At 45.8% G+C, this 19,175-nt stretch overlaps 1 protein-coding gene across 1 annotated transcript; it reads left to right on the top strand.

Annotated features, from left to right (window-relative positions):
- The first annotated feature begins 9,371 nt into the window (after positions 1 to 9,371).
- Positions 9,372 to 11,205, top strand: LOC144107974 (uncharacterized). Its single transcript, XM_077641233.1, has 2 exons — positions 9,372 to 9,789; positions 10,275 to 11,205. The coding sequence occupies exons 1-2, from the start codon at positions 9,398 to 9,400 to the stop codon at positions 11,128 to 11,130; spliced, it is 1,248 nt and encodes a 415-aa protein (XP_077497359.1). The 5' UTR covers positions 9,372 to 9,397; the 3' UTR covers positions 11,131 to 11,205.
- Positions 11,206 to 19,175: the final 7,970 nt, after the last annotated feature.

Raw genomic sequence — 19,175 nt, 5'->3', positions numbered from 1 at the left:
CATTTCACCAAGATGTCCCATCTCGCACATCCAAAAGATTGCACAATCATCTGTTTTACACGCCGCTATGCTGACACTTTAATTTTTAATGCATCAGCACTTCCGCGAGCCATCAGATTATGTAATAACCTCGCAGACAACATCGCCTCACTTTCTAATCCTGATACCTTCCATCACCAACTCATTGCAAATTTCACTCAAGCCATCTCAACACGTTGAAGCAATCTCATTTACAATTTCTGTTACGCATTTCGTTTACTTTTTTCTTTCTTTTTGTTTGTATTTCGGTTTTCCGAATTTTTTTGACACTAGTAAACGCGCCATTTGCTTTTTAATTTTATTTTTTTGTGTGATGTACCCTGTGTCTCTTTTTTAGATATATTTCGGTGTTCCTATATCAACTTTAACTTTACTTATCACGTGTTCCGAGTTCTGTGTTCCTATGTCAACTCTTCTGTATTATATTGAGGTGTTTCAAATTTTTACTGGTCATGTATAGTGCCTTGTTTCCCTGTTTTTGCTTGTCCCCTTTTAAATTTGATCTTGATGTTTGGCCGCCCCCTTATACAATGCCCTACGGGTCTGTAACGTATTTCAAATAAATAAATAAAGAAAGATTCCAATAAATGTATTTCGATAACGATCTTCGAAGCATAAGAAGGCCGCGTGCTTGCTGCTTTTCCGCTCATTCACCCATTCCCAGCAGGTAGAACACTCTTCATCATCAGCCAGTGTTGAGTTGAGGTGTTGTATGCTACAGGTGGGGTTAGCCTTGCTTTATCTGCCGGCAATTGCACAACCGTAGCGTCCCTTCTATATTAGCCATGTCCTAAAGCCTGTCGCATGTACCCCGCTATGCTCACAGTCTCTTATAATAGCACACATTCTCTCCCGCAGTCATCATCTTTGCACACAATCAATCCACACAGTCTACATCCCACTTCACTCCAGAAGTCACCATCTATGCACATATTCAGTCACAATAGAACATAGGCCACTGCAGTACCACAATCCATACACACATTCACTCACAGTATAACGTAGTCCACACCGGAAGACACCATCTACGCACACATTCAATCACAGCAGGCTATAGTCCGTTCCTGCTGTCACCATTTAGAAACAATTCCGTCCTGCAGAAATGTTATAACAAGGTGTGCAGCCTCCATTCTGCACGTCTGGTTTCCACTCGGGTAGACAATGTCCTGAACGGTACTGCAACGGGTTCCTGTCTTCTTGAAGGAAGCGAACATTACATAACTTTCCGCGTTGTACTCCGGGCAGTACATAATATAATGTTCGATATCCCCGCACACTCCACATAAAGAACAGAGCGGAGACGATGCTATGCCCGTCTTATGCATCCAGGCAGGAGTGCGAGCAGAGGCCATGCGATTTCGATGTAGTAGGGTCGCCTGAGATCTCAGTCCCTTGGTCACACATGGCTTGTGGGGCGCACTCCACAGCGTACTGAAATGATCGAGCACCGATTTCCTGTAGAGACGTTTTCCATCTTCAGGTACTTTTTTTGATGGAATCGTTGAGAGAGGTTTATGGGCGAGATTGTCTGCCACCTCATTACCGTTGACTCCTATGTGAGAGGGAACACATTGGAAATACAGAGTAAAGTTTCTGCTGTGCAGATTCTGCACCAAGCGCAGAGCGCTTAGAGACAAGACGTTAATAGGGAATCCGCGTTCTAACCTCTGAAGCGTAGATTTTGAATCCATTAAGATGACAACAGGTTGAGCCTGACAAGACCCTAACTTCCATAAAGCCGCCTCAATAGCAACACTTTCAGCCGTTGTGGAGGATACGACCGCAGTAAAGCGTACGGACCACTTACAGTCCAAAGAAAGAATGTAAAAAGCCGCTGCGCTAGCTTGTTTGACCTTGTCCACAGACCCATCCGTGAAAATTTGAAGATGGCGGGCATACTCTGTTTCCAAGTGTTCAAGTACAAGCTAACGCGTTGCTGCCAAAGGAGAGCTGCGCTTTGGGCGCACATGGGGAATTGTGACCTTACAATCGAGGGTCGGAAAAGACCAGGGGGGTTTCAACCGTTTCCTTTGCCTTCGAACATTAAGGACTAAAGAACTAAGGGTATTGAGTGCCAAGTAAGCCTTCGACTCATATCTCTTGCAGAGCCGTGGAGAAGGGATTGCCCAACTACCGACTCCTCTAGGCGGCCAAGATGCATTAGTAGTCTCTGAGAAGCGATAAGGCCAAGAGGTTTCGATAGAGACTCATGAAGTACTGCCTTATTCGCAGCCACCTGAAAAACTCCAATGGCTCTTCTTAGGCCCTTTCTGTGGACAACTTCGAGACGTTCAAGTTGTGATGCCGAGGGGAAATAAAGGTGATTTATACATTATGCTACTGACCACCAGCGCTTCATGAAGATGGACAATTGAAGAAGGATGGTTTCCCCATTGCTCACGTGCAATTCTACGGATCACATTGAGACGCGAAGATATAGATGAAACAATCGCGTCCACAGCTTTTCGCCACTGTAGACGGGAGTCAAGAATGACGCCCAGGAAACGTGAGTGATTGAATTTACGGATGCAAGAGTGACCGAGGTCTATCTTCAACCGAGCTTGACGTCTTCCTGCACATGGAAACAGAACAAAGCCGCATTTTTCTACTGACAGAGACAATCCCGCACCTTAAAGGTAAGCTTAATTGTGGCGAAAGTAGAGCCTGTCGCGCTATCAGGGCTAATCGCTTGTGTTGGTAGCCAGTAATCCAAACAGATATGTCGTCAGCATATATTGACTGACATACGCACTTGCCTGCAACTTTTTTCATCGAATCGGGAAGGCCAGCCATTACGACGTTAGAGAGCGTGGGGAAAAGAACACTTCCTTGAGGCACACCTCTTGATAGAACGCTTTCGGTGCTTAACGTACTCCCTAACCGTATACGAACCGCGCGATCACTTTTAAACTTGTAAATGAATCATAACATATGGCCCTGTATGCTCATGCCTTGCAAACTGTTTAGAATTGAGCTCTGGGGCACGTTGTGGTAAGCTTTCGCAACGTCAAGAAAAATGGCTAAGGTGGAAAGGCCGAAAGCTCCCTGGAGTTCAGTGTAACTCACCAAGTCTAAGACGCTAGCGATCTTGGGCACTAAGACCTCGGTGGAATCCTGTCATACATGTTGGCAGTGCCTTGCTGTCCTCGAGCCACCACGATAAGCGTTCATTTACCAGCTTCTCAATCAACTTAGCTACACAGGAGTTCAATGACACAGGGCGATACGAGATAAGGTCTGTCATGTCATTGCCAGGCTTCAGTACTGGAACTGCATGTGCCACCTTCCATGACGGAAGAACATCGCCTGTCTGACAAACACGATTGATGAAGTTGAGGAGCTCCTTCCTGTGTTGCAAGGGCAGATTATTCAGCATTCGATTGGCGATGCCGTCGAGACCTGGTGCACACCGGCGCCTCAGGCCGTTGAGCGCAGTCTGAAGCTCACGAATCGTGAATTGGAAGTCCATTATATACCTACAGGAAGCAGGTGATATATATATATATATATATATATATATATATATATATATATATATATATATATATATATATATATATATATATATATATATATATATATATATATATATATATATATATATATATATATATATATATATATATATCATAATTAGCACGTACGAGTGCGTCTGCAAATTCCCCTGCCAAGCACACAATAGGTTTCTCTTTGCGTATTGCAAGAGCTTCAAAAGGCTTCGAAGGACGAGATTATCCAGCAAGGCTGCCAATAGCTCGCCATATTCTCGTCATCGGTGAGAACACAGTCAAACTTGCGCAGAATGAGGTCCATTGCAACCTGTACTGCTTGTTCGTGTTCTGTCTAATGGCAGAATTCAGCCTATTGAAATTGGTCTTCTGTTGCCTGTCCTTCTTCCGCACGAGCTGGTGCTCCACCCTTCTTCTCGCTGCGCAAAGATTCCTGAGTTTTAAAACCGGGCCCGGAAAATGATCAGGTACCTTCACCGCCGTAGTTGCTGCTAGCTTACTAGAAATCATTTTGTCAACAACATCACCAGAAACACGTTCTAGGTGTTCTCTGTTCTTGTCCCAGTTGATAACATTGCTAATTTTAGGACCATGCATACGAAAGTAGGCAGAAAACACAAAAATTTGATAGTGATCACTTCCCATGCGGTCAGGCGCTGTTGAACAACTCACACGGACGTCACATGAATGCAGTGTCAGGTCTTTAGCTGTCGCTGAGGCTGGAGGCCGGAAGAAAGTGGGGCTTCCGTCATTGGCAACACACAGGTCCAAACTGTCAATAACGTCTACGAGTTTGCATCCACGGGAATCCGTGTTCCTGTCACCCGAGACGCCATGATGGGCGTTGAAATCACCGCAGATGATTCGAGGAGCTGGGCAGCGGTCGCAGAGCGGTTGTATAGAAACAAATACAATGCCACCTCATTCCGCGGGGACACGTACACGGATGCAATAAAAAGGGTTCGTGAGCCGAGCTGTATTCTCAGAGCCGCTACCTCAATGTCATCCGTGCAAAGACCGGTAACGCTTAGAGAAACATGTGGAATTTCCCTTGTTCTGTAAAGCGCGGCACTCACTGCAGGTAATGACTTTATGCTGCAGTTTTTATGGGTGACATGTCCAGTCAAACATCTCCCGCTTGGCAGGCCAGCTTCTGACAGGGCCATTACAGGAAGACAAGTCTCTTTCAAAAATAGTTTTAGTTCAACTAACCGGCTTAAAATCCCAGCACTGCAATATAAACGGCACTTTTTGGTGCATATGTGATCCACGAGGTTTAACCAATCCATATTAGATCGCAAGGAAGTTCGCTGCCATTGTAATAATTAGGGACTCAAAAAAAAGCACTAGCTGTAGGAAGTTCTTCAGGTTACCAGGTGGCATCGCTAGAGCATGTGAACGCAGGGCGCCAAACAAATCATGAAGGTCAGACATACCTTGATTTTTGAGCTCCTTAATTTGTGCAACGCACTCACAACATCGACAAAATATGCCGACGGAGACACACTCTTGGCCGCAGTAGCTGTTTTTTTTTGTCACTTGTGCATATGAGAGTCCCCCTTGCCGTTGAGTCTGGCTGTGATCCGGCCGCTCAGGAACATGGACACATTTTGCTGGAAGTCGAACAACCGACTCGCGCGCACTAGACCTTGGCGTCTTGCTGGACTCAGGTCTCTTAGGAACATTGTTGGGTAACGTAACCACATCAGACTCTAACAGTGGGCACTCGTCTAATCCTGGGCAGGCGTCTCAGTCGGTTGGGTTTTGGGATCAGAAATAAAGGATATTCGATGGTGCAGAGCGCTCACACGGAAGGGGCAGCCTCCGAAACTCGCTATATGATCACCATCGCAATTGGCGCAAGCAAAATCGGCCTTGCAGGTTTTAAAGTTGTGCTCGTCTCCGCACCGCTTACAGCGTCGATCCTTTGTGCAACCTTTGGCCACGTGCCCAAACCGTTGGCATCTAAAACGCCGTGGAGGAGCTTCAGTGAAATCTGCAACTGTGTGTTTTGTGAATCCCAGATCGACTTTTTTCGGAGCGCTCTGAGTTGGGAGCGAATGTCAACACGATCGAGTAGGTAAGTTTTGCAGCCCATTCTTTTCCTGGAGACTCCACACGCCGCACAAGTTGTTTCACGTGCAGTACAGCTTGTGGTTTCAGATAATCAAGTAGGTCGCGGTCTGAATACCACTTTGGTACGCCCTTAATAACACAGGTGTTCTTCATGTAGGAATGGGGTAGCCGCACGTTAACTTTGATGCCAAAAATCTGAGAGCTCTACAGGAGTTAGTCAACCTGCTCTTCCGTCGAGACGTCCAGCTGAAGAGCCCCGTGCATGGTGAACCGACTACGAATCGGAGCTGATCCCAGCAGTAATTGAATGGCCGCGAAAAGTAAGATGGGATTCTTCTCTCTTAAATCAGCCCCTTTCTCTGTGGGCTCAACCACTACCGGGATCACGACCGTTCGTTGCTTGCGATGGCTCACCAACTTAAAGCCCTCGTTGCCCATGTCAGCCATATCGGCCACTGACTCCACCGTCCACGATCGTTGACTCATCACCACAAAGCGATGAGGTCTGGCTGGACGGGTGGTCGTCTCCATGTTCTGGTCGCTCCACAGCCTGGGAAGCCACGGCCGCATCTTCCGGGTCAGTCTCCTTTGATTGGCATGGTCCCTTTAGGCTTGCCGGAGCAGCCGTGGTCTTCCCAGAGGGACAGTACCGCCTTGAAGATGCTGTCATCCTCGAATATTCAGATGAAACTAGGTAAACTAGGCAAAATTAGGTGAATAAACAGAGCTGAGGCGACAGTAGATTGAAAAACGTCTTCGCCTCATCATCAGCTAGAGTAAGGCCACTGCAGTACAAAGGCCATTCTTATATCTCTACAACTGAGCTTCTCCTGAGCCACCCGCAACCACTACTTAATCCCATCCGCCCATCTAACTTTCTGCGGCCCCTGCAACGCTTTCATCCTGTTGAAAACCGGTCGGTTACCCATAACGACCATCGGTTATCTTATCGCTTACCCTGCCCAAGCCTATCTATTCTTTTGGCGCAGAAGCACTTCTTCACAAGCAAAGCTGCAAAACCCTATGTATCGGGGAAGCCTCAACCTTTGACCTTTGACGGAACACCACAAGCCCAGCTTTCCGGGACATGGTCGTTTAGTTCAGCAAACTGCCACCACGAGCCGCATGACCCTGAACTCCTCCTTCCTCTTTTTTCTCTTTCCTGCCTAGCATAGACCCACGCAGGCAGACGGGAGGGCACACAGCGGCGGGGTTGGGCGGTGGGGTTAACCATTGTTCGGATTAGCTTCCGCACTGTGGGAGGAGGGGGAGCCGGAAGGGCTTTTGTGGGCGAAAAAAACTATCAATGCGGCGTGAAGCTTCTGTGCGCCTGAGGAACGCATTTTCACTAGCAAGATATTCAGAAAGGCACCCAGTGAGAAGAGAAAGAGGGGACCAAAAAGGCACGATGGTTGAAGGGCTAGTTGTGGGAGGGGCAGGTGAGGACGTTGTGTCGATTGAAAACGCTGACAAGACAGCGGCATTTGAGAAGGATGCGAGAATGGTGTCCGTTAGAGTCACTAAATAAAGACTTAGAGTACCGGCACTCTTTTCTCCTATTGTTCTGTGCCGCCGCCACGATCATTGGTCAGTTTGCATCACGTGATATTTGTTTACACTGCGACGGTTCATGGGGGCTGCCATTTTGTGGCTTATGCGTTTTCAGCCGGGCAACTGTGGTAGTCCTAGTGCTGCGACGCTGCGAGTGCTGCCGGTGACCGGCTCAGTGACCAGGAATTCCGCGCCTCGCAGCATTTCAGCTCCGCACGACGAAAGCATAAACTGAAGGCAACAGCTGTACCGTTTGCATCTGAGCGGCTCCATGCCGTACGGCTACGATCCCCGCTGCAGCGCAGGGTGGCTAACAGCGTTGTTTACAAAATGGCCGGGCCAAAGTTAGCGGCGAGGTCGCCGAAGCGGCAATCTGGCAACAATGATAAACAACAAAATGGCCGCCCCTGCTTACCGCCGTGCTGCAGTGACGGTACTCTAAGTCTTTATTTAGTGACTCTAGTGTCCGTATTTGTTTTTGACGAGTTATCAGGTAGAGAAGAGATACATCCCGGGAGAAACAGGATGCAGTCATACACAGTGTGCCATATCTCTCCAGCGCCGTATCTTTTCGCTGTCATACCAACTAGCCCGAAGTGCCACCTTAGTGAACTTTAGACTCGTGATTATAAACCGAATTGAAATTTATAAAAAGAGGAATAAACAATCAAGGACGCCGAAAGCAGGGAAATGGAATGCTGAAGAATTTTTTGGGCGAACGCAATGGGAAACGTCCAGAATTTTTATATCAACAACCTTTTGGAGAGTTGCAAGATGCCGTCTTAGTTCTGCAATTGCTGTCGCCTGTCTTTCCGGAAGATCAGTGAACCAGCTCTTTTATCGGCGTAATGCTATGTACAGTTTTCAGAAACGCTTCGAAATCCTCATCACCACAATAATAGTTTAGCTCCGCATTTCACAAAATTAACGCTTCTAAATTTATTTATTTTTCTGAGGACGGTTACCGACTGGAATGCTCTCCCTGAGAGTGTGATATCCGTTGTTAACTTTCTGAAGGCCTTTCATGATGTATTTTATATACTGCATTGCATCTTCTTCAATTTCATTGTATCGAGAGCTAGATTACGCAACCCAGCGAGCATTTCGCCGTGAGCCTGTGAGGCCCATAGTGCCATGCGCGAAACCAGAGAGAAGCAGCACGTGCGCGGCGCATGACTTCATTTTCCTTCGCTTACGGCGTGGTTCGAGTGTCCACTGAGATATGTGAGGCAGGTGAGAGATGAGTAAGTTCCGTTCCTTAAAACCAATTTCCATTTCGCTTCTCTTACGGCCGTGGTTCGGGTGCTGGTCTCCACGGCAGGTGTCGCATAGATTACACCTGCTGTTCCACCTAACGCATGAAAGTTAATCGGCGTTTTATGGAAATTTGGCTCTGGGGGAAAGGAAATATCGCCGTATCCGTCTCCCATATCGGCGGACACGTGAACCGCGCCCTAAGAGAAGGGATAAAGTAGGGAGTGAAAGAAGACAGGAAAAAAGAAGAGCCGAAGTGGAGGTCTCCGGAATAAATTAGACACCTAGGGATCTTTAACGTGCACTGATGTCGAACAGCACACGGGCGCCTTTAACGCGGCCACCGCGGTCGGGTTCGAACCCAGGAACTCCCGATGAGAAGCCGAGAGCTCTAGCCACTCAGCCACCGCGGCTGAACCCATTTTCATGAACTACGCATGGGATGCCACCGTGGCCTCTGCGAGAAATGTGTAATTTCCTTTCCTTATACTCCGTTTCATACTTAGCTGTCTACGCAGCCAAGGCTACGGTGTCTGTTTGCGATCCTCGTCCGCATCATAATATAGTGCGTCAAAAATAAAAATAGAAATGAATTGACAAGCAAAGTGAACAGTAGTTGATATTATAGTATACCGATGGAAGTGTTTTATTTTGCAAATAGACTGATTTTTCTTTTATGTTTTCCAGACCGAGTGACGCAGATTTTTTGTTTTCTCAGGCGCCGGCTGTATCAGGTTTTCGCAGCTGAGCCGGCAGGTCTGTTTGTGAAAATGGCGTCGCTGTCACCTGCTCGCTTGTTTTCTTCCCCCGCTTCGACTTCGAAAACATCTCCTGTTCGCTTCTTTTCCAAGGTGAAGTCTCCAAAGTTTTCTAAAGACTGCAAGGCGGTGATAGTTAATGTCTACGCAAGCATAAGGAAGCTCCGCCCCGAGAAGACTGTGCGTGACGTTCTCGCAATTGTGGGCGAGATGACCGGAGTGAGCCCTCGGACAGTTGTGAGGTTTAAGAAAGAAGGTCTTTCTGGCGGAGTAAAATCACCGGAAAAAAGACCGAAAAGGATGGCAATATCAAGCTCCCGCAGTGTGAAGTACGACAGCTTTACGGTCAACGCCATCCGGCTCAAGTTGCATCGTATGTATGCCGAAAGACAAATACCGACTTTGGACAGTATCCTGCATGAAGTAAACGGAGATGACGATTTGCCGGATATGAGCAAAGCCACCTTGTGGAGGTTGCTGAAAGAGATGGGCTTCAAGTTCGAAAAAAGGAAACGAACTCTCGCACTCATCGAGCGATCCGACATAGTAGCCTGGCGGCGCCGGTATCTCAGAGCTATCAAAGCATTCCGGAGCCAAGGGAGGTAAGCGCTTCGTTTTTAATGATCGTTCAGAGAGCGACTTTTACATTATTTGCCTACCTTCATCGCACCTAGCTGTGTACGTCATGCACTCATTTTGTGAAATCATTAATACTATTTTTAAAATAAAATAAAAGACGAATGAAATAGCGATGACACTGAATCGCGGATGTTGCAAAGAAGAATTAGTTTCTCGCTCTTTGTTCTATTCTCCGGGTCCGTGCACCTTGGTGCCGATTATTCGAAAGCATTACATATATAATTTGTGTTTTCAATAGGCACTATTCAGTTCGAATGACGAATTGAAGAATATTCTAATAGCCATTCAAAAGTTTGTAATAATTGCATACGCGATATTTTATATTTCTATGATGAATACATTGATAACAACAAAAACTCGAGCGATATTTCTTCTGCCCCCCCCCCCCCGCCCCGTGCAGGTGCACCATAAAAACTCAATCGGTATTTTTATCTGCCTCTCCGTGCAGGTGCATCGTATACCTCGATGAGACTTGGGTCAATGCTGGCCACACCAGGCAACATGTGTGGAAGGACAGCACTGTCAAGTCATCGCAAGATGCCTTTCTTAGGGGCCTGACTACAGGTCTGCCAGCGCCATCGGGGAAAGGAGGCCGCCTGATCCTCGTTCATGCAGGCAGTAGCCTCACAGGCTTTGTGAGCGGTGCTGCCGACTTCTTCAGAGCCAAGAAGGGCGCTTCAGCTGATTACCACTCCGAGATGAACGGCAAGTACTTCGAGGAGTGGTTTTCAAGCAAACTGCTGCCAAACATTCCTAACAGCAGCATTATTGTTATGGATAATGCCCCTTACCATAGTGTTGCGCTCGAAAAGCCACCAACGACATCAACTCGGAAGATTGAAATCCAGGCATGGCTCACAAGGAAGGGTATATCCTGGTCAACAGACATGGTACGAGCTGAGTTGCTCGATTTGTGCAAAAGAACGACGAGCGGACACACTGTGTATGTGATCGACACACTTTCCGCAAAACATGGCCACGAAGTGTTGCGTCTGCCTCCGTACCATTGCGAGTTTAATCCGATTGAGCAGGTGTGGAGCATGGTGAAAGGATTCGTAGCAAAAAGAAACAAAGCTTTCACATTGGCTGAAGTTGAGGAGCTTCTGCCTCAGGCTTTGGCACATGTGTCAAAGGAAGACTGGCAAAAATTTTGTGCACATGCTGAGCGCATTGAGGATGAAGCCTGGGAAAGGGATATAATTTTCGATGATGAAGTTGACCCAGTAGTTTTCGCCATTGGCAGTTCAAGCAGCTCGTCTGAAGAGTCCAGCTCTGAATTGAGTGGCATTGAGGAGCTGGAATAATACTGTTTTCTTTGCAGAGTTTTTGCATTTAATGTTTGTTGGTTGGTTTATGGGGTTTAACGTCCCAAAGCGACTCAGGCTATGAAAAACGGCGTAGTGGAGGCCTCCGGAAATTTCGACCACCTGGGGTTCTTTAACGTGCACTGACATCGCACAGCACACGGGCGCCTTGCTTTTCGCCTCTATCGAAATGCGGCCGCTGCGGCCGGGATACGATCTCGCATCCTTGGGTACAGCAGTCGAGCGCCATAACCAGTGCGCCACTGCAGCGCGTTTTCCATTTATTGTGAACAACATTACTTGCCTCCTTTGAGGATTTCTCTATCCGGGTGTTGCTACGGCATCTAGATAACGCTTGGATGCTGGTCACACTATCATCGAAAGTCATTGTGAAATAGTTTCTGCCCGAATTTTCAGGTGTCAGCTGAAACACGAAGACAGGTTTTCTCGTCGAAACGTTGGCTCGGCTTGCGAACTGAGGCTGCCGCTCAACCTTTGTTCAGTGCTCTCTCATACTGTGCAGCCATCTTCTTCCTATCTTTCTACCATGCATGTGTTCAATGTCACTGCTTTGCATTAAGCAAAAGTGCCCGTGTCAAAGAACTACGGAAATATTTAACGTCCAGATGACTGTTTGTCCTTTCTTCCTCTCTACTTTATGAGGTTCTCACTGTGCAACATTGCTTTGTTGGTCATTTTTTATATAATATTACTCATGTCTGGTGTGTTTTATGCCGTGTTATGCGTTGTTTTCATTTGGGTGTCTCCTCTACTGTGTGAATACCGGGACTAGGTTTTACTGCAATAGCACGGCTCCAGACGTATGAAACGTGAGCAAGAAAATTGCGTGCCAGTTATCATCGTGTTTGAAATTTTTCTTACTTGTTACTCACTTGTTCCTGCTTTATTGTGCTGCAGTTGCTTTTTATTTTATTTGTGACATTGTGATAGTTTGATCGTATTATGGAGCTCGAATGTCATAAAGCAACAGAGACTATGGAGACACTAGCACCGTAGCCGCTGAGCCACTTGTGATAGTAAGATGCCATATATGTTGTATGTAGCATCAGCAACTGCCATCGTTCCTAGTCATGTGTTCAAAGTCTTCATAATTATGATCATTTTCTGCCTTGTGCATATCGTGCTTTGTGCGTTGTTTCATTGCTGTCTCAACTCGCATTCTGATTTATCTATTATGTATAAATATTCCGAGGTTTTTAAGTGCCTTGTGGCCTCCTCTCTCTAAGACCACGTGACCCATATGACTTCATTCTCTGGAACTGGCGTCACAGAAAATTCTTCACAAAAGATTTATTTAGTGCTGCCTGTATGATTAGCCTTATCATATTGTATAGCTCACTATAATTTGTGCTCCTATATATGCTGTTTGTCCCAAGTTGTTGGCGACATTGCTCTGCTGGTCTTCGACTGTGTATGCCAAAGTTTGGCAGTTTTCATGCTTGTTCCCTGCTGAAGTTATATAGTATTTATCCCATGCTCCAGCTCTGAAATTTTGGCCTACTACAAAACTGCGAGAGCAAATGGCACACAAGATACTGAGAGGGTGCCGTTTAATAAAAAAATGAACAATTGGTATTTGTGGACTTGTGGCATTTGGGGACATACGCTTCAATGGTTCACCTGACATCTAGCCTTTTTTTTTTGGGGGGGGGGGTTTAAAAATTGATTTCCTCAAGCATGTAAATGATCAAAAAAGTCTTGGACAAGAAAATTTTGGCGCACTGTTCTCTTTACAATACAGGCCGTACAAACATGGTCGGCCATTCACACGGCATGCACAGCAAATATCGACATATAACATTCTATAATCTGCAACACCAGTTTTCAAACCCTGGTATGTTTGGGCAGCAGTCAAAAAACTACAGTAACTCACGACCGAGCACAAACGGTTATCTCCAGTAACAAACATGATTTCTATCATTACGGATATGTACAAATATTAAAAACATGCGAGATGATGTTAATTATACCAGCCACCACGTTCATTCACTCTGTACTTACACATCCTTTGTGTAGAAACCCGAATTTTCGCCGTTGATATTGTTACCGCGAGAAGGCGGCGAGCTACCGTGGTTTGTGAGGAGGACGAACAGCGAGCTTTGGGACGTTGGACCCCATGAATTATAAATCCAAAACAACATCGCCAATCTATACCGCGTAGCCTCCAGACGACGCTGCCTCGAATAATTGAAGCCACACTGAATTCTATCACCCCACAATTAATGATTCATTGTGTGCAGCATGCGAAAAAATCCGTGAACACCGAAAAACAGCGCCTCTCAGCACGTCCGTTGCCAACTCTCACTTCACTTTCGTTTCCCTGCGGAAAAAGTTAACAGCACGCTTCTTATTAAAGAAGTCATTTCATTTTGATAACAAAAAAGGCCACTTATATATGGCTCGCATTTAGACTTTCTATCTAGAGATTCGCTGAAAAAAGATAAAAAAAAGAACAAACCTACGCTGAGGATCGAACCTGGGCCCCCTCACAAAATGAACAAACATGCCCGCGCTTCGTACCACTCAGCCACGACGCGAGGCGGAGTGACACATTTTGTTAGTTTTTTTTTGACGGACTATAAACTTATACTTCCGTACCTTTGGCTGTGTAGACAGCTATGTATGAAACGGAGTATAGAACTAATTTCCATTTCATTTTACTTGCCTTACGGCCGCGGTTCGGGTGTCGGTCTCCACGGGGTATCAATACTGTGTAGGCAGCATTGAGACAGTTGCGTGTTACTTTAGCGATCATCGGGCGCTGCTTATCTCTTTCAAAACAATTGAATAAATAAACAGTGTGTTTCACTGAATACTTCTTCAATGATTAACATTTTAGTCACAACAACGAACTCGACAGCATGCGTAACCAGGAGGGAAGTGCAGCTGTGGCTACCTATAACCTGTTATAGCTGAGCGAAGCCACTGCCAACTTTTTTTCGTGCATGCTTTTACCCTCGATGAAGACATCCTAGGCATACGGGTGAAGCGCCTACGCGCATGGGCGTAGCGCTGGAGCAACACCCCCTAGACTAGGCTGGAGCCTGCCTAAGCCTGCGCTCGGCCGCTTGCGCGCGCGTCGGAAGCAGGGTCCGTTTTAAAACAATGGGAGGGCCACGGAGCTCTCGGTGACTTTTTTTTCGTAGCTTGGAGGAGCTCTTCTAGGTTCCCCCAATTGTCTTCGCGGTTGAAGCTGGCATTTCAGTGCCTCCCAAACCCCCTTTCTTCACCCCTTGAAAAATTTTTCTGCGGGCTCGAGAGGGGGAACGAACCAGCACCAGGAGCAAGGAGGTAGCAAAATGGTGGTTTGAGCTAGTTGGTACATATTCACAATTTCACCAGCGCTGCGACTAGGAACAAGAACAGAGAAGGAAGACAAGGACAAGCGCTACTAACAACTGAAAGTTTATTTGAAAAAAACACAGATTATATGCACACAACTGACAACCCAAAGCGCCTGCGCTTCCCCCACCAGACACGCAAAAGAGAGTTAAAAATCTAGATACAAAATTTCACACTCATGTAAGTTCACAGATGGTGTGCTAACGCACGTGTCGATGTTCTTGTGAATGTGATAGGCTTCACACAACTCCCTAGTTAACTGATCTGGATGTCTGAATTTAATCTTAGCCCTGTTAAGCAGAGGAAAGCATGCTTTTTTGTTAGACACACCGGGTTTGTTTAGAAGACAATCTCTGTAATGAAGGGACAGATTTGATGAAGGAGCACCATTCAAAGAGGTTCTATGCTGACGTAAGCGTGTATTTATGCATTTACCGGTTTGCCCAATGTAACTCTTGCCGCATTTAAAAGGTATGTCATAAACCACTCCCTCTGCACATGGCACAAAGGTTGACTCATGATCCACCTGGCATGCATTTTTTCTTTTGCCTCTTATTTGCTTCTGTTCCCGGGCTCTTTTGTCAACAATAGCACAAACCTTGCCTAGTTTATTAGGGACCGAAAAGAGCACTTTTACCCCATATCTAGTGCCAACCTGCTTAAGCCTATGGGATAACTGATGAATGTAGGGTATTACCGCATACTTCGTTCTGTCATTGCCGGAATTTTCCTGTGCTTCATGTCTACCGAACGACTTCATCTTCTTCAGGATCTTGTTGCTAGCAAGCGCTATCACATCTTTGGGGAAGCCCGCTGACCTTAGCCTTTGAACTTGCTTATCGAAACTGCTGCCTAAAGTATGAATACATGACTTAGTAAGTGCAGATCCTAAACAAGACACTGCTATGCCACATTTAACTATTTTCGAGTGCCCAGACTGATAATTTAGCAAGGGCTTTTCCGACCGCTGTAGGAAGGACCAACAAACATGATTCACCTTTTTCTCCAATCTAATATCCAAGAATTGCAGCTGATTATCTTCCGGTAATTCAAAGGTAAACTTCAGACCAAACCCGCAGTTTTCAAAAGTCTTTAAAATGTCATCCACATGTGCCTTGAAGTCATGGGATTCAACAAAAACAAGATAATCGTCTACATACCGGAAGATTTGTTTTACACGGTTGTCTAAGTTAACTTTAATGCTCCTATCTGCATAGGCAAGAAAGATATTACTAAGTACCGGAGCCACTTTTGAGCCAATGCACACTCCTGTTTTTTGAACATATAGCCTGCCTTCCCAATCAACAAATGTGGATTTGAGATAAAATGACACAAGCTCCAAAAACGAGCCCACAGAAACGCCACACTTTGAAATGAATGCTTCTTCATCATTATCCTCTACTATACATTTCTTAACACACTGGAGGAGCCTGTCATGTGGCAATGAATAGAATAAATCCTGCACATCAATACTAAACATATCACACCCACCAGGATTATTTAGTTTCAGATATTGCACAACCGCCTCGGAATTAGATACAAGAAACGGATCTTCTACTGTCAGTGAACACAATTTACTTTGCAAAAAACTTGAAACGGCATGTTGCCAAGTTCCCCGTTCAGTAACAATGCAACGGAAGGGGATGTCAGTTTTATGAGTTTTGGCAGCAAAAAACACTTCTAAAAAGTTGCCTTTCGCCTTCTTAATGGATGCTTGCAGGCCAACTAAATTCATATTACCTACCAGCCTTAACGCCTCGCTTTTTTGTTTAAGGGCACTGGAACGCACAGGCTTAAAGTTTTTGGCAACTGAATTCCTAGCCTTCTCACGGAAAAGTTTCTCTGGCAGCGTAACGAAATAACCTTCTTTATCCGAGACAACCACGCGAAGTTTTTCGGACGTCAAGAAATCGGTCAAGTGCGCAAAGTCCCACCTTTTGGCCGGCCCTCCGCCACTCTTCTTGAGGGCCTCAACACATTCCACAACGCACCTAGGCTGCTCCTCTTTCCGTGCTTGGCGCGCGATTGACCTTCCAAGAGCCAACTTTTCTTCTTTTCCCAAAGAAGGCTGGACACCGAATTTTGGACCCAACTTTAGAATCTTCTGGAACTTCTCTGGCACCGGCTGATCACCCAGGACCAAGAGCTTTCCTTCGGAGCACGGAGACGCTGTACTGGAGGGAAACCACGGGCGGGCGGTGTACCAAAGGAACTCGGTGTGTTTTTTCGCTTGTTCGCACCACTCATGGAAGTGCCGCACACGATTTTTGTCCTTCCCACACACCACCCAAAGGCAATCCTTGTAGTATCGATGTTGACGCCACCACTCTGAAGATGCAATCCGGCAAATCCTGCGGCTGTGCCCTTTAGATGGGAGGAGGCCACCGCACATAACTTGGACCTCAACTGGGCAAAGAGCACGTCTGGCATGCCACGAAGCTACCCTTGCTTTGAAGGCACAAACTGCAATTAGGGAAGCCAGGGCTGCCTGGTTGTCAAAAGGAGCGGGATTAGGACATAGAAAAGAGCTCAATGTACTAGAAATGAACTGTAGCAAAATGGTGGTTTGAGCTAGTTGGGTCCAAAATTCGGTGTCCAGCCTTCTTTGGGAAAAGAAGAAAAGTTGGCTCTTGGAAGGTCAATCGCGCGCCAAGCACGGAAAGAGGAGCAGCCTAGGTGCGTTGTGGAATGTGTTGAGGCCCTCAAGAAGAGTGGCGGAGGGCCGGCCAAAAGGTGGGACTTTGCGCACTTGACCGATTTCTTGACGTCCGAAAAACTTCGCGTGGTTGTCTCGGATAAAGAAGGTTATTTCGTTACGCTGCCAGAGAAACTTTTCCGTGAGAAGGCTAGGAATTCAGTTGCCAAAAACTTTAAGCCTGTGCGTTCCAGTGCCCTTAAACAAAAAAGCGAGGCGTTAAGGCTGGTAGGTAATATGAATTTAGTTGGCCTGCAAGCATCCATTAAGAAGGCGAAAGGCAACTTTTTAGAAGTGTTTTTTGCTGCCAAAACTCATAAAACTGACATCCCCTTCCGTTGCATTGTTACTGAACGGGGAACTTGGCAACATGCCGTTTCAAGTTTTTTGCAAAGTAAATTGTGTTCACTGACAGTAGAAGATCCGTTTCTTGTATCTAATTCCGAGGCGGTTGTGCAATATCTGAAACTAAATAATCCTGGTGGGTGTGATATGTTTAGTATTGATGTGCAGGATTTATTCTATTCATTGCCACATGACAGGCTCCTCCAGTGTGTTAAGAAATGTATAGTAGAGGATAATGATGAAGAAGCATTCATTTCAAAGTGTGGCGTTTCTGTGGGCTCGTTTTTGGAGCTTGTGTCATTTTATCTCAAATCCACATTTGTTGATTGGGAAGGCAGGCTATATGTTCAAAAAACAGGAGTGTGCATTGGCTCAAAAGTGGCTCCGGTACTTAGTAATATCTTTCTTGCCTATGCAGATAGGAGCATTAAAGTTAACTTAGACAACCGTGTAAAACAAATCTTCCGGTATGTAGACGATTATCTTGTTTTTGTTGAATCCCATGACTTCAAGGCACATGTGGATGACATTTTAAAGACTTTTGAAAACTGCGGGTTTGGTCTGAAGTTTACCTTTGAATTACCGGAAGATAATCAGCTGCAATTCTTGGATATTAGATTGGAGAAAAAGGTGAATCATGTTTGTTGGTCCTTCCTACAGCGGTCGGAAAAGCCCTTGCTAAATTATCAGTCTGGGCACTCGAAAATAGTTAAATGTGGCATAGCAGTGTCTTGTTTAGGATCTGCACTTACTAAGTCATGTATTCATACTTTAGGCAGCAGTTTCGATAAGCAAGTTCAAAGGCTAAGGTCAGCGGGCTTCCCCAAAGATGTGATAGCGCTTGCTAGCAACAAGATCCTGAAGAAGATGAAGTCGTTCGGTAGACATGAAGCACAGGAAAATTCCGGCAATGACAGAACGAAGTATGCGGTAATACCCTACATTCATCAGTTATCCCATAGGCTTAAGCAGGTTGGCACTAGATATGGGGTAAAAGTGCTCTTTTCGGTCCCTAATAAACTAGGCAAGGTTTGTGCTATTGTTGACAAAAGAGCCCGGGAACAGAAGCAAATAAGAGGCAAAAAATGCATGCCAGGTGGATCATGAGTCAACCTTTGTGCCATGTGCAGAGGGAGTGGTTTATGACATACCTTTTAAATGCGGCAAGAGTTACATTGGGCAAACCGGTAAATGCATAAATACACGCTTACGTCAGCATAGAACCTCTTTGAATGGTGCTCCTTCATCAAATCTGTCCCTTCATTACAGAGATTGTCTTCTAAACAAACCCGGTGTGTCTAACAAAAAAGCATGCTTTCCTCTGCTTAACAGGGCTAAGATTAAATTCAGACATCCAGATCAGTTAACTAGGGAGTTGTGTGAAGCCTATCACATTCACAAGAACATCGACACGTGCGTTAGCACACCATCTGTGAACTTACATGAGTGTGAAATTTTGTATCTAGATTTTTAACTCTCTTTTGCGTGTCTGGTGGGGGAAGCGCAGGCGCTTTGGGTTGTCAGTTGTGTGCATATAATCTGTGTTTTTTTCAAATAAACTTTCAGTTGTTAGTAGCGCTTGTCCTTGTCTTCCTTCTCTGTTCTTGTTCCTAGTCGCAGCGCTGGTGAAATTGTGAGCAAG

The sequence above is a fragment of the Amblyomma americanum genome, chromosome 1, assembly GCF_052857255.1.
Source record: "Amblyomma americanum isolate KBUSLIRL-KWMA chromosome 1, ASM5285725v1, whole genome shotgun sequence".
NCBI classification, from domain to species: domain Eukaryota; kingdom Metazoa; phylum Arthropoda; class Arachnida; order Ixodida; family Ixodidae; genus Amblyomma; species Amblyomma americanum.
Note: the sequence above shows the minus strand (reverse complement) of the source record. Positions and strands in the feature narration are given on the sequence as shown.